General features: G+C 45.2%; 1 protein-coding gene across 28 annotated transcripts in view; it reads left to right on the top strand.

The window, feature by feature from the left end:
- The window catches only part of macf1a (microtubule actin crosslinking factor 1a), a 999,246-nt gene that overhangs the window by 746,618 nt on the left and 237,356 nt on the right, over positions 1-15,272 (top strand). For all 28 annotated transcript variants that reach the window (XM_072501197.1, XM_072501201.1, XM_072501190.1 and 25 more), the window contains 4 exons: positions 2,748-2,871; positions 9,003-9,211; positions 11,337-11,654; positions 13,698-13,864. In XM_072501197.1, the coding sequence (XP_072357298.1) occupies positions 2,748-2,871; positions 9,003-9,211; positions 11,337-11,654; positions 13,698-13,864 (818 nt within the window). The remainder of the gene's footprint in view (positions 1-2,747; positions 2,872-9,002; positions 9,212-11,336; positions 11,655-13,697; positions 13,865-15,272) is intronic.

Below are 15,272 nucleotides of genomic sequence, written 5' to 3'. Positions count from 1 at the left end.
AAACCTCCTTCCAGTAATCCCCTAGCTTTGGACAGGACCAAAACATATGAATGTGATTAGTGGGGCTCCCCCTACAACGCTCACACACATCCTCTACTCCTTCAAAAAATCGGCTCATCCTCGCTCTCGTGAGGTATGCTCTATATAACACCTTCAGCTGTCTCAGCCTCGCATGTGAAGTGGAGGCATTCACTCTCCGGAGCACCTCACACCAGACCCCCTCCTCTATAACCTCTCCCAGCTCTTCCTCCCACTTTACTTTGACCCCTTCCAGTGGTGCCTTATCCTCTTCCAAAATAGCTCCGTACACCGCTGACACTGCCCCCTTCTCCAGTCCCCTTGTCGTCAGCACCTCCTCCAGCAATGTGGAGGCCGGTTCCTCTGGGAAGCTCTGTATCTCCTTCCTGGCAAAATCACGAACCTGCATGTACCTAAACACTTCTCCCTGCTCCAACCCATACTTTGCTTCCAGCTCCCTCAATCCTGCAAACCGACCCCGAAGAAACAAATCTTTTAGCGTCTTAATCCCCTTCTCTTCCCATTTCCGAAATCTTCCATCCCACCTCCCTGGCTCAAATCTGTGGTTCCCCCGAATCGGCATTTCCCTTGACCCTGCCCCCAACCCGAAGTGTTGGCGAAACTGCCTCCAGATTTTCAATGAAGCTATTATTACCGGACTCCCTGAGTATTACCCCGGAGCTATCGGGAGCGGCGCTTTTACTAGTGCTTTCAGCCCCGACCCCCTGCACAAACTCTCCTCCATTCTGACCCACTGGGAATTAACCCCTCTGACCCAGCTCCGCACCTTCTCCACATTCGCCACCCAGTAGTAGTACAACAGGTTCGGGAGACCCAAACCCCCTGCCTGCCTTCCCCTCTGCAGCAACACCTTTCTCACTCTGGTCACCTTCCCTCCCCATATGAACGAGGTAATCCTTCCCTCAATGTCACTGAAGAAAGACTTTGGCAGGAAAATCGGTAGGCATTGAAAAATAAGCAGAAATCGCGGCAACACATTCATTTTAACCGCCTGTACCCGATCCGCCAGTGACAGAGGAAGCCCATCCCACCTTGCCAGATCGGCTTTCCCCGCCAAACTAGTGATGTTGTACCTGCGAAGCCTCCCCCACTCCCGGGCAACCTGCACCCCCAGATACCTAAAGTGACTCCCTGCCCTACGGAATGGCAGCCCCCACACCCCTGCCCCCACCCCCGGCCGAGACACCACAAAACACTCACTCTTATCCAGGTTCAGCTTGTACCCTGAGAAAGACCCAAATATCCGCAGTAGCTTCAATATTCGTCCTATCGACGCACTCGGTTCCGACACATACAGCAGTAAGTCGTCGGCAGAAAGTTCACCCTATGCTCTATCTCCCCCCCCCCCCCCCCCCCCCCCCCCCCCGCGCTATTCCTTTCCATGCTCCCGAACTTCTTAATGCGATGGCCAATGGCTCAATTGCAAGTGCAAACAGCAGGGGGGGAGAGGACATCCCTGTCTTGTCCCACGGTGGAGAGAAAAGCATCTTGAACTGATATTGTTTGTGTGGACACTCGCCTTCGGCTGCTTATATAATAGCTTTACCCAGTTCACAAATCTTGGTCCAATCCCAAACCGCTCCAGCACTGCCATCAGGTACCCCCATTCTACACGATCAAATGTCTTCTCGGCGTCCAATGCTACAACCAACTCTGTTTCCCACCCTTCCGCCGGTGCCATAACGACGTTCAAAACCCTCCTAATATTCGAAAACAGCTGCCTCCCTTTCACGAACCCCATCTGATCGTCCCCTATCACCTTCGGGAGGCACTCCTCCAGCCTACCCGCCAGTACCTTCGCCAACACTTTTGCGTCCACATTCAGAAGTGATATGGGCCTATACGACCCACACTCTGTCGGATCCTCGTCCTTTTTTAGCAACAGTGAAATCTATGCCTGCCCCAAGGTTTGTGGCAGCACTCCCTTCCCTATCGCCTCTTCAAACACTAGCTTATTTTATTTGAAACGGTTTACTGCCAGTACTAATATAATAGCACTCAGAAAATCCATGTCACAGATCTTTACATGCTTCGACAATTTTCTCTCTTCATTGCCTGAAGGCTGCCTGTGGGCAACACCTTTTCAATATTTTTTGCCCAAATGACTGTTCTGCTCCGAGAAGGACTGTGTCAACAGACTATAACAGTGGTGCCCAAATGTTGCCCAAACATCCAAGTGCATGTATTCGCCCACAGGAGTACTGAATGCCAATCAGAAGCCTAAGTCCTTTTGTCAATTTTTCCCCTCCCTAGCCAAGGAGAGTTGAGACTATTTAAAGCACTTTTATAGAAAGGTTCTTGTATTCTGTATGTCAGAGCATTAATCCACCAGAGCAGCATTGTAGTACTTTACACAGAACAAAGGATTTACGTTGTTGTATTTTTATCATACATAAACCATTATGAAATAAAAGTCAAATCCAATCCCGTTCTAATAAACACTCCGTAATGGTCACACAGTTGTGAAATGCCATGAGAAACTTGACTAGGTTAAATGCAGAATATGAATGCATGTTGTTGGTGTTGTAGATTGCTGGATTTTACCTGTAACTTTTAAAGCTGTTCCAAACTGTTTAGTGAACATTTTTGTTAATTTTATCTCGTTAATATTTGCATTTTGTGAGACTGTAATTGTTACAGGAGTAATTCTTGCAGTTAATTATTAATTTGTATTCTGGATGTCTCACTTTGCAGTTGTATAATTACAGGTGCTTCAGGGTGATTTAGCTGAACACCAAGTCACTGTAGAAAAGTTACAGAAAGCAACAAAATCATTACTATCCTTGGATGATGACCTTGTTCCAGACCAGGATCAAATTCAACAAAGAACAGGTATAGCTTTCAATATCAATGGTTTACACCAAAGTGAAGTTCTTCAATGATAAGTACAAGAAAACAATACTTCCCATCAGCAATTGCTACAAGATTCTTCAACAGTTAAATATGAATGACCCACTGAACTTTCTGGATCACATTCTTATAAATGAGCTGTAGTTATATGGTTTCAAACGTGTTCACTTATTTTCATAAGGCAGCTCATAAATCTGATATAGTGTATAGCTTCGAGTCACATGAACAATGATTGAAAAACTTGAAGAAATACAACTGTTTTAGACTAAAGATTTCTGAACAATTAAGGACTACATGTAAACAAATTCTAATATTTTATAAAGTACTACAATATTTCAGAGTAGCTATGTTCTGTATGAAATTTAACATAATGGGACGGTGTGGTGATCCAGGCAAATATGCCAGAATCCCCTCGGTATTGCATAACACATATTTATTGAATGATGTCTTTGCTGCAGTGGCACATAGTTGCAGTGTTAAGTCGTTTGAAATTACTGCATTTCGAATTGTTGGGTTAATCATACCTAGTTTGGAGATTGTGAAAATGAAAACTGAACCAAATGGGATTTTCTGCATGGAGTCTGTCAATCACAGTAACATATTGGCACTAAATTAATGAAGCAACTAATTATGTCAGAATAATGTTGTTCTAGCCAACTGTTTCTAAAAGTCTGAGGTGATTCATTGGAAACCAGAATAACTTTCAAATCATGCCGAACAATAATAAATAGTGGGAATTTGAAAGACAAACAAACAATATTGCAAGTACGCACTTCTGTCAGCAGCTATAATTAATGAAGATATGTTAAATCTATAATCCGGTTTTGTCTGTCTGGACTGTTTCAATTGGTAAGTTTCTGGGCCTGCTCGTGGGTTTATTTAGTGGGCAGTGCCCAGCACGCGCAGAAGCATGTGGGACATGGATGGAAAAGTATGACGGACCTGAGGCTGCCAACAGTTGATGGTGGAGTGAAGGAGTTGGTAGAAAACAAAGGCAGAGGAAAATTAGGAGAACCTAACAACAAATTTCTCTGGCTAAACAGACTTTTTCCCTGAAGGATGAAATTGGAACGGTGATGGTCTAGGAGCTACAGAAGGGATGAAATGAAAGGATGGCATTGGGGATGGTGGTAATGTCACTGGACCAGTAATCCAGAGCCCCATGCTAATGTCCTGGGAATGTGGACTCAAATCCTACCTTGGCAGCTGGCAGAATTTAAATTTGATTAATAAATCTGGAATTAAATACTGGTGTCAGTAGGGCGGCACGGTGGTGCAGTGGTTAGCACTGCTGCCTATGGTGCTGCGGACCCGGGTTCAATCCCGGACCCGGGCCACTGTCTGTGTTGGAGTTTGCAAATTCTCCCCGTGTCTGTGTGGGTTTCACTCCTACATCCCAAAGATGTGCAGGTTAGGTGGATTGGCCACTCTAAATTGCCCCTTAAATGGAAAAAAAATTATTGGGTGCTCTAAATTTTTTTTTTTTTAAACTGGTGTCAGTAATGGCAACATGAGAGAAATTGCATGGGAAGGGTGGAATGGCAAAATATGGGATGGAGATGGCTTAGGTGCGATGGGAGGAATAGAATGATATGAGAGGAATGGCATGGGAACTATTATTGATTGTGTTAATAATCCATGTTGTTCACAAATATCCTTTAGGGAAGGAAATCTGCTGTCCTTACCTGGCCTGACCTACATGTGACTCTTAAATGACTGACCACTAATGACTCTTAAATGCCCTGTGAAGTGCCCTGGCAGGTCACTGAATTGTATCAAACGACTACAAAAAGTCGGTCAGGAATGAAACAGGCAAGATCACCCGGCATACGACCTAGGCATACCCAGCCTTGCCGACCCTACAAAGCCCTCCTTAGTAACCCTCCTTAGTAACATCTCTGGGCTTTTGACAGAATTTGGAGAGCTGTCCCACATACTATGAAAGCAACACACAATCCAAAGATGTGCGGGTTAGGTGAATTGGCCATGCTAAATTGCCCCTTAGTGTCCAAAAGGTTAGGTGGGGTTACGGGTCATGGGGATAGTGTGGTCCTACGTAGGGTGCTGTTTCAGAGAGTCGGTGCAGACTCGATGGGCCGCATGGCCTCTTTCTGCACTAGTGATTCTATGATTCTAGAACACCCCGACTTAGTCATCCATGAACTTAGCTTACAGGCAATGCCCCAGATAACACCATCACCATCCCTGGATTTATTGTGTCCAACCAACAGGACAGATCTATTAGAGGTGGCAGTACAATGACATACATAGAGAAGAGTTGCCTTGGGTGTCCTCAGCATTGACTCTGGACCCCATGAAACCTCGGTCAAAATAGGCAAGGAAACCTCCTGCTAATTACCACCTACTGAAACCCTACACGCACCCCTCAACTGATAAATCTGAACTCTTCCATGTTGAACACCACTTAGATGAAGCACTGAAGGTGGCAAGAGCACAGAATGTACTCTAGGTGGAGAACTTCAATGTTCATCACCAAGAGTGGCTTAGTAGCACCTCTACTGACCTAGCTGGTCAACCCCTGAAGATTTTAGCTGCTGGACTGGGTCTGCAGCAGGTAGTGAGGGAACCAACAAGAGGGAAATATACTTGACCTTCTCATCAATCTACCTGTCACCAGTGCATCTGTCTATGACTGAATCCGTAGGAATGCCAACACGCAGGCCTTGTGGAGATAAAATCCCATTGTCACATTGAGGATATCATCCAATATGTTGCTTGGCACTACCACTGTGCTAAGTGATTTCAAACAGATCTAGTAACTCAAAAATTGGGCATCCGTGAGGCACTGAGGTCATCAGCAGCAGCAGCGTTGTATTCAACCACAATCTGTAAGCTCATGGCCCGAATATCCCCCACTCTACTGTTATCATCAAACTGGGGGATCAGCACCGGTTCAATGAAGAGGGTATAAAAGGTGCAGCACCAAGCATGTCTAAACATGAGGAGTCAACCTGGTGAAGTTACAACACAGGACTACTTGCATGCCCAGCAGTGGAAGCAGCGTGCAATAGATAAAGCTATGTGATCCCACAGCTAACGGATCAGATCTAAGCTCTGCAGTCCTGCCTCATCCAGTCAGGAATCATTGTGGATGATCAAACAACTCATTGGAGGAGGAGGCTCCACAAATTTCTCCATCGTCAGTGATGGGGGAGACCAGCACATTTGTGCGAAAGATGAAGCCAAGGCATTTGCAGCCATCTTGAGCCTCAAGTGCTGAGTGGGTGGTCCATTTTGGCTTCCTCCTAAGTTCCCAGCGTCGCAGATGCCAGTCTTCAGCCAATTTGATTCACTTCACGTGATATCAAGGAATGGGTGAAGATATTGGAAATTGCAAAGACCATGGAACCTGACAACATTCCAGCATTAGCACTGAAGACTTCTGCTCCAGAACAAGCTGCACCCTGAGCCAAGCTATTCGAGCTCAGCTGCAGCACTGGCATCCACCCAGGAATGTGGAAAGTTGCCCAAGTACGTCCTGTCCACAAAAAGCAGGACAAACCCAACCCGGCCAATTATCATCCCATCAGTTTATTCGATCATCAATAAAGTTATGGAAGGTGTCATCGACAGTGCTATCAACCAGCATGTACTCAGCATAACCTACTCAATGATGCCCAGTTTGGATTCTGTCCATGGCACTCGGCTCCTGATGTGCCTTGGCCGAAACATGGACAAAAAAGCTGAACTGAGGAGGTGAGGTCAGAGTGACTGCCTTGACATCAAGGTAGCAGTTGACCAAGGTGGCATCAAGTAGCTCCAGCATAACTGGAATCGATGGGAATTGGGGGAAACTCATACCCAACACAAAGGAAGATGGCTGTGGTCACTGGAAGGTCAACTACTTCAGCCCGGGACATCACTGCAGGAGCTCCTCAGGGTAGTTAATGTCCTAGGTCCAATCATTTTCAGCTGCTTCATTAGTGACCTTCCTTCCATCATAAGGTCTGAATTGGGGATGTTTGCTGGTGATTGCACAATGTTCAGCACCATTCATGACTCCTCAGATACTACAGCAGTCCATGCCCATATGCAGCACACTTGATTGGCACTTCATCCACCATCTTAAACATTCAAGCCCTCCATCATTGATGCACAGTGCCAGCTGTGTGTATCATCTATAAGATGCACTGCAGCAACTCATCATGGCTCCTTCGACAACAGCTTGTGATCTATAGCAGTTAGAAGGGTGAAGGCAGCTAATGCATGGAAAAACCACCTGCAGGTTCCTCTCCAAGCCACACACGATCCTGACTTGGGATATATCTCTGTTCCTTCGCTGCCACTGAGCTAAAATCCCGGAACTCTCTGACTAACAACACTGGGTGTACCTACTCCATATAGACTGCAGCTGTTAAGGAAGGCACCTCCTTTCAAGGGCAGTTAAGGATGAGCATTAAATGCTGGCCTCACCAGTGACACCCACACCCCATGAACTAATAAAAAGAAATGATTCAATTAACTACATGTGGCAAAATGGCAGAGGCAATGGCCTTATGTAGCTTTTTTTTAAAATTCCAATTAAGGAGCAATTTAGCGTGGCCAATCCTCCTACCCTGCACATCTTTGGGTTGTGGGTGGTGAGACACGGAGAATATGCAAACTCCACATGGGCAGTGACCAGGGGCCGGGATCAAACCCGAGTCCTCTGCGGCATGAGGCAGTAGTGCTAACCACTGCGCTGCCTTCTGATGCAGCTTTTTATTAGAAAACTATTATTTGTGCTCTAACCATTAAGATTCTCGCATTTTAAATGAAAAGGCTTCTGTAAAACTGTCAGGTGAATTAAAAGAAGGCATCAGTATTGATTTCTATTGACGAAGGAGATGAAACACTCTACCTTCCCAAGGTTGACAAAATCTATCTCCAATAGGCATGCCGTTTGTACAAATTTGGGCTCAAGTAAGGAGCAGTTGTAGTATTACCCCCAAACTTGAATTCTGAACAAGAACTCTGTCAAGGAATACATTGGTAGTTAAAATTTCTCTTTGATGTTAGGTGCCTGAATTTATATTGAGCATATTTCAAGGACATGGACTGTTTCTTCCTTGAACAATATTGAGCCCATCAAATTTAAACCTACATTTTAAGCTAAGGAGAATACAGTTCTCAAGCAGACGCTCATATGATTATAAACTAGTCACATGGCCAAACTTGCTAAAAACTGTATTTATATTCCCAGGCCTCTTTTACACATGGGTGTTTTTTATGTAACTTTTTCCAGATTGAGAAATTTTGACTCTGTTAAAGTCTTTGGCGAAAGAATAACTCAATATCATGTCTTTAATCAAGATAGTGATTTGACTGCGGATGTTTTGAGAGTCTCTGTTAATTTTAGTTAGTTCGTCTTTTCTCCTTACAGATGCTATTGCAACTGTTATTTCTCTCCATTTCTATTTTAATTTCCTAACTTGCAAGTCGGCTACAATTTATATTGTTTGACAAATTGTTTTTTCTAGTACATTGCTTATAGAAGTGAAATATCATAATTACTAATAAAAGTGTGAATATACATCCAGTGAACATTATTTGATAAACCTCATAATTGTGTCATTCATAGTCAGATATGAAATGCATAGCTATCAGCATCTGCTGTGGTAACTGCTGAAAAGATATGGCTTCAAGGGATATTTATAAATTGTTCTTTCAGTTTATATCATATGCACACCTTGTTCTAAAGAAGAGTCATATCCAATATTAATTGTTTCTTTCTCCACCAGTGATGCGAGACCTGCTGTTTTTCTGCACTTTCTGTTTTGATTTCAGCTCTCGGCAACTGCAGTATTTTGTTTGTATTCCCACATTTGCTTTCCTTTTCTGACCACTTCCCTCATTTTGATCTACCCTTCTCTCTCTCATCTTTCTCTCACACTTATTCATTTCCCTTTCTTCTTCTCTCTCCTTACTTCTACTTTTCCCTCATTTATCCTCCCTCTCCCCACTCTCTCCTTCATTCTTTCTCTTGTCCCTCTTTGTTTAAAGTTTGATTGAAAGCACACAATGAAATTCACACTCCATTATTAACCTTTTCTTTATCAGAAATGTTCTCCCAAACCTGAAAAACTGTAACAAAACCTTGTGTTCCTTTTTAGATTCTATCACGCAGAGGTATAAGAATTTGTCCCAGGCGGTGTCAGAGCGCAATGAGAAGGTGCAAATGTCAATTGCTCAATCCCAAAATGTTCAAGAAGGCTTGGATAACCTACTAGACTGGCTGGAAGATGTTGAAAAGAACATGAAAAATCAGGATAATTTATTGGTGTCATCTGCTGCCATCCAAGACACCCTTGCCCAAACCACTGTGAGTTTTCTTTCAAACATTTTCTTTTCAGAGCAGTCAGACCATCCATTGATGGCAAAATCATTAAATCATCAGTATTCATAATATCATAACATCATCAAATCATAATTTTCTAGGAGACTGCTGTTTAAACATAGATCTTTTTGGACATGTTTCATTTTGAAGAGATTAATCATTGCTGGCATGCCTACATGAATAATATTCTTTATCCTGTCAGTAGTATCATAATAACTGGCAGTATTTTCTTTCAAGAACTAGAATGGAGTAATGAAACACAAGAAATAGAGTAGGCTCTTCAATACAATCATGGCTTAGCTATGCCGATCTCAACTGCATTTCATGATGCAGCCTCCACCACCCTCTGGGCAGAGAATCCCAGAGGTTCACCACCCTCTGTGAGAAGAAATCTCTAGGCACCTCAGTTTTTAAAGACCAGTCCTTTACCTTGTCGTTATGTCCCCTTGTTCGAGACTCTCCTACAAGTGGAAACATTTCACCATTCTCCGGATCTTGTATGTCTGAATACGGTCAACCCTCACTCTTCTAAATTCCAAGGAATACAGGCCCGAGTATTTAGTCTTTCTATATAGGTCACCCCTCACATCCCAGGAATTAGGAAATAAAGGATTTTGTTGATCTCTCTAGCTCCCTCTCTTTCTCTCTCTAGCTCCCCCTCTATCTCTCTTTCTCTCTCTAGCTCCCCCTCTATCTCTCTTTCTCTCTCTCTCGCTCCCCCTCTTTCCCTCTCGCTCCCCCTCTCTCTCTCCCTCTTGTCCCCGTCTCACTCGCTCCCCTTCTTCTCCCTCGCTCCAACTCTCTCCCTCGCTCCAGCTCTCTCTCTCGCTCCATCTGTGTCTTGCTCCCATTTTCGGTCTTGCTCCCATTCTCTCTCTCGCTCCCCTTTCTCTCTCTCGCTTCCCTTTTTCTCTCTCTCTCTCGCTTCCCTTTCTCTCTCTCGCGTCCCCCTCTCTCTCTCTCTCGCTCCCCTTTCTCGCTCTCTCCCCCTCTCTCGCTCTCTCCCCCTCTCTCGCTCTCTCTCGCTCTCTCCCCCTCTCTCGCTCTCTCCCCCTCTCTAGCTCTCTCCCCCTCTCTCGCTCGCTCCCTCTCTCTCGCTCGCTCCCCCTCGCTCGCTCGCTCCCCCTCGCTCGCTCGCTCCCCCTCGCTCGCTCGCTCCTCCTCGCTCGCTCACTCCTCCTCGCTCGCTCCCCCTCTCTCGCTCGCTCCCCCTCTCTCGCTCGCTCCCCCTCTCTCGCTCGCTCCCCCTCTCTCGCTCGCTCCCCCTCTCTCGCTCGCTCCCCCTCTCTCGCTCGCTCCCCCTCTCTCGCTCGCTCCCCCTCTCTCGCTCGCTCCCCCTCTCTCGCTCGCTCCCCCTCTCTCGCTCGCTCCCCCTCTCTCGCTCGCTCCCCCTCTCTCGCTCGCTCCCCCTCTCTCGCTCGCTCCCCCTCTCTCGCTCGCTCCCCCTCTCTCGCTCGCTCCCCCTCTCTCGCTCGCTCCCCCTCTCTCGCTCGCTCCCCCTCTCTCGCTCGCTGCCCTCTCTCGCTCGCTGCCCTCTCCCTCTCGCTCCCCTCTCCCTCTCGCTCCCCTCTCGCTCTCTCTCACTTCCCTCTCCCTCTCTCTCTCGCTCTCCTCTCGCTCTCCTCTCGCTCTCTCGCACTCCCTCTCGCTCTCTCTCGCTCGCTCCCCTCTCGCTCGCTCCCCTCTCGCTCGCTCCCCTCTCGCTCGCTCCCCTCTCGCTCGCTCCCCTCTCGCTCCCCCTCCCCTCTCGCTCCCCCTCCCCTCTCACTCTCGCTCTCTCTTGCTCCCTTCATGCTCTCTCTCTCGCTCCCCTTTCTCTCTTTCCCCTCCCCCTCTCTCGCTACTCTCTCTCGTTCTCCTCCCCCTCTCGTTCCCCTCCCCCTCTCTCGCGACCCTCTCTCTCTCTCTCTCTCTCTCTCTCTCTCTCGCACCTCCTCTTCTCTTGCTTCCCCCTCTCCTTACATCTAGATGTTTTGTGTGTATGTGCAAGTACAATTGACAGGAACAGCCAATGGCTACTTTTCAGCAATAAAATTAAAAAGCACATTTAAATTAAAGTGCATAAGTTATTTTCATTGTACAAGGCAACTTGTTTTTTTGTATCTTTCAGAAATTAAAGCAGGATATAGCTAGTCATCAAAGCAGCATTAACACAATCCAGGAAATGGTTTGTGGTTTCATTGAAAATGCAGATGGAGCAACTGCTTCCTCACTCCAAGAGAAACTTGACCAGTTGAATAGCCAATTGGGAGCAGTGTGCAGTGAACAGCAGGAGAAGGAAGAGAAGCTGAGAAAACTGCTCCCCAAAATGGAGCAGTATGAGAAACTGGTACAGGACGTTGGACAGTTCATGGAAACTAAATCGCAAAGCCTGGCAGCTGGAGGAGATCCAAATAAAGATATTGCTCATTTTTCACAGAAAATACTGGTGAATATAATGTTTGTAAACTGATATTTCATGTCGCAATGCACCATTCTCCATTTGTTTTCAAGCATAGTAAAATAATTCTACATAATGGGGCAGCATGGTGCCACAGTGGTTGGCACTACTTACTCACAGCACCAAGGACCCAGGTTCAATTCCAGCCTTGGTGCGCAGAGTTTGCACTTTCTCCCCGTGTCTGCATAGGTTTCCTCCAGGTGCTCCAGTTTCCTCCCAGAGTCCAGTGATGCGCAGGTTAGGTGGATTTACCATGCTAAGTTGCCCCTCAGTATCCAAAGATATGCAGGTTAGGCAGGGAGTAGGTCCTGGTGGGGTGCTCTTTTGGAGGGTCGGTGCAGGCTCAATGGGCTGAGTGGCCTCCTCCTGCACTGTAGGACTGATGCAAAGGCACTACAAAGTCCATAGAATTCCTACAGTTTAACATATTACAATTTTACGTACAACATACAATGCTTCACATAAAATTTAACGTACTTACAATTTAACATATTAACTTCTCTTGATTCAGCTATCTTAAGCTGTTTCACCAGTGACCTACACTCCCTTATAAAGCCAGAAATGCAGCTGTTCGCTAAATGATTGTAGTGTTCAGCTTCATTTGCAATTCCTCAAATAATGAAGCAGTCCTTGTTTGCATGCAGCAAAACCTGGACAGCATCCAGGTTTGGATTATTAAGTGGTAAGTAACATTTGAGCCAAAAAAGAGCTTAACTACCTTCCTTTGGGCGGCACAATGGCACAGTGGTTAGCACTGCTGCCTTACAGCGCCGAGGAACTGGGTTCATTCCCGGCCCCGGATCACTCTCCGTGGGAGTTTGCACATTCTCTCCGTGTCTGCGTGGGTCTCATCCCCACAACCCAAAAAGATGTGCAGGGTAGGTGGATAGGCCACATTAAATTGACCCTGAATTGGAAAAAAAAATTGAATATTCTAAATTTATTTGTAAAAACCTGCCTTCCCTTAACAAGCAATATCATTACATTTGCTGAACTGGACCAGCCACATCAAGGCCATAGGTTAGGTAAGAGGCTCGGAATTCTGCAGGGATTGTTTTAACTGCTGACTCCCCAAAGCTGCTCCATCACCAATAAGGCACATGGAATTATCTCTAGTTAGTTGGATGGGTGCAGTGGCTACACTTGCTTCACTGAACACCATCCAGGACACACAAGTTCACTTAATTGCACCCCATCAGCCAGTCTTAAACATCCACTTCTTTCAGCACCGGTATACTGTGCGTTAGTACCATCTACCACATGTTTCACAGAAATTCCCCTCGACTGTTTGACCTCCCAAACCTGTGACCTTACAACACCTAAAGGGACAAGAGCAGCAATGCATAGGAACACCATCACCTTGAAGTTTCCATCAAATCATGCACCGTCCTGAACTAGACATATTGCGGTTCCTTGATTGTGGCTGGTTTGAACTCCAGGATCCGCTATCTAACAAAATTCTAGCAAGTTGCTTCACCACATAGACTGCAGCATTTCAAGAAGGTCCACCACCAAAGTGCAACTGAGGTAGGCAATAAATGTATCCCGAAAATAATTTAAAGGTGACTACTTTTAAATGAACTTAATTGTAAATAATCTTAATTTCTTATTCAGCAATTAGTTATATTATTGTAAGACTGCACTTTGATTTGATGCCTAATTTGGTATTTGGATTAAAATGTGCAAGAAATTAAAATATCACACTACTGCAATGTGGTTTGAAGTGAAGACGCTGTAAGAGAAACACTCTCAGCTGGTCTGCTCTTACAGCAGGTTTATTCCTGGTGTGCGTTCAAAATATTGAGTGTTCATTCCCCAGCATTTACATTGATAAATAAAGGGAAGTTCAAATACACACATGATGTGGAGATGCCAACGTTGGAATGGGGTGGGCACAGTAAGACATCTTACAACACCAGGTTGAACCTATTGGACTTTAACCTGGTGTTGTAAGAGTTCTTACAAATACACACAAGAAGAGGGGCCAGACTATTTTCTTAATGCATGTGACTGTGTTTATGGTTGCCATAGGAGGAGAGCACAGAAATGGTGAAGCAGAGAGGAGATCTACAGACTTTACAACAACTGGCAGAGGAACTGACAGCATCTGGCACTTTGATAGACAAGAATCGGCTTATGGAAACTGTCAAAGATTTAACCAGAGGATACAAAACACTAGAGCAAAATGTAAAGAAAAGGTGAGAGGCATTTCAGTATTAAATAGACTGATCCGTGCTATTTCGTAGCTATAGGTTAGTTTCTACAGGAGGCATAGCCCTAACTTAATCGAATGAGTGTGTCATGAACCAAATGTATTTGCTCTCTTATCAGTATGTTTTTTATGTCTTTCCTTACCTTTGAATATGTATTCACAGCAAACTTTTGTGAGTTTAAAATAAAGAACGTTACTTATTCTCACACACTTACCCCAAATTAATGCAACATCACATGTTCTTATGCACGTGCACACACATGTACAAAGATTGGATACAGATAAAGATATTGCACCTTTACAGATTACAGTTAATTCAGTCTCTGATTTACAATTCCCAGTCCCTTACATGAAAGGTCGGTGATTTTTGGAAAGGATTTGATGATTTAAAGTTGAAGTGAGGGGTTTTGTAAAGTGAAGAGTTCACAGCAGGTTGTGAGATTTCTTGTAGTCTAATATCTAGGAGCTTGGTTCTCAGGTGAAACTTTGAAACTATGTTGCTAACTTTTGGTTGGTTCTGAATTTGACCCTATTTAATCACGTTTGCTCAAGAGTCGCCAGGTATCTTTCGACACCGCCACAAGGTTCAGAACCGAATACTGATCAATGACTCGATACACCAGTGAATAAGTTCAAAAGCAATGCTCATTTATTTACACACAGTCAAATCTGCTCATGCATAAACTTTACGAACTAAACTACCACTTCACGTACATAAAAAGCAAGAGGGTAGCCAGGGAAAGGGTTGGCCCACTGAAGGATAGGCAAGGGAACCTATGTGTGGAGCCAGAGGAAATGGGCGAGGTACTAAATGAATACTTTGCATCAGTATTCACCAAAGAGAAGGAATTGGTAGATGATGAGTCTGGAGAAGGGTGTGTAGATAGCCTGGGTCACATTGAGATCCAAAAAGACGAGGTGTTGGGCGTCTTAAAAAATATTAAGGTAGATAAGTCCCCAGGGCCTGATGGGATCTACCCCAGAATACTGAAGGAGGCTGGAGAGGAAATTGCTGAGGCCTTGACAAAAATCTTTGGATCCTCACTGTCTTCAGGGGATGTCCCGGAGGACTGGAGAATAGCCAGTGTTGTTCCTCTGTTGAAGAAGGGTAGCAAGGATAATCCAGGGAACTACACGGTGAGCGTTACTTCAGTGGTAGGGAAATTACTGGAGAGAATTCTTCGAGACAGGATCTACTCCCATTTGGAAGCAAATGGACGTATTAGTGAGAGGCAGCATGGTTTTGTGAAGGGGAGGTCGTGTCTCCCTAACTTGATAGAGTTTTTCGAGGCGGTTACAAAGATGATTGATGCAGGTAGGGCAGTGGATGTTGTCTATATGGACTTCAGTAAGGCCTTTGACAAAGTCCCTCATGGTAGGCTAGTACAAAAGGT

This window comes from Scyliorhinus torazame, chromosome 1, assembly GCF_047496885.1.
Source record: "Scyliorhinus torazame isolate Kashiwa2021f chromosome 1, sScyTor2.1, whole genome shotgun sequence".
NCBI classification, from domain to species: Eukaryota; Metazoa; Chordata; class Chondrichthyes; order Carcharhiniformes; family Scyliorhinidae; genus Scyliorhinus; species Scyliorhinus torazame.
Note: the sequence above shows the minus strand (reverse complement) of the source record. Positions and strands in the feature narration are given on the sequence as shown.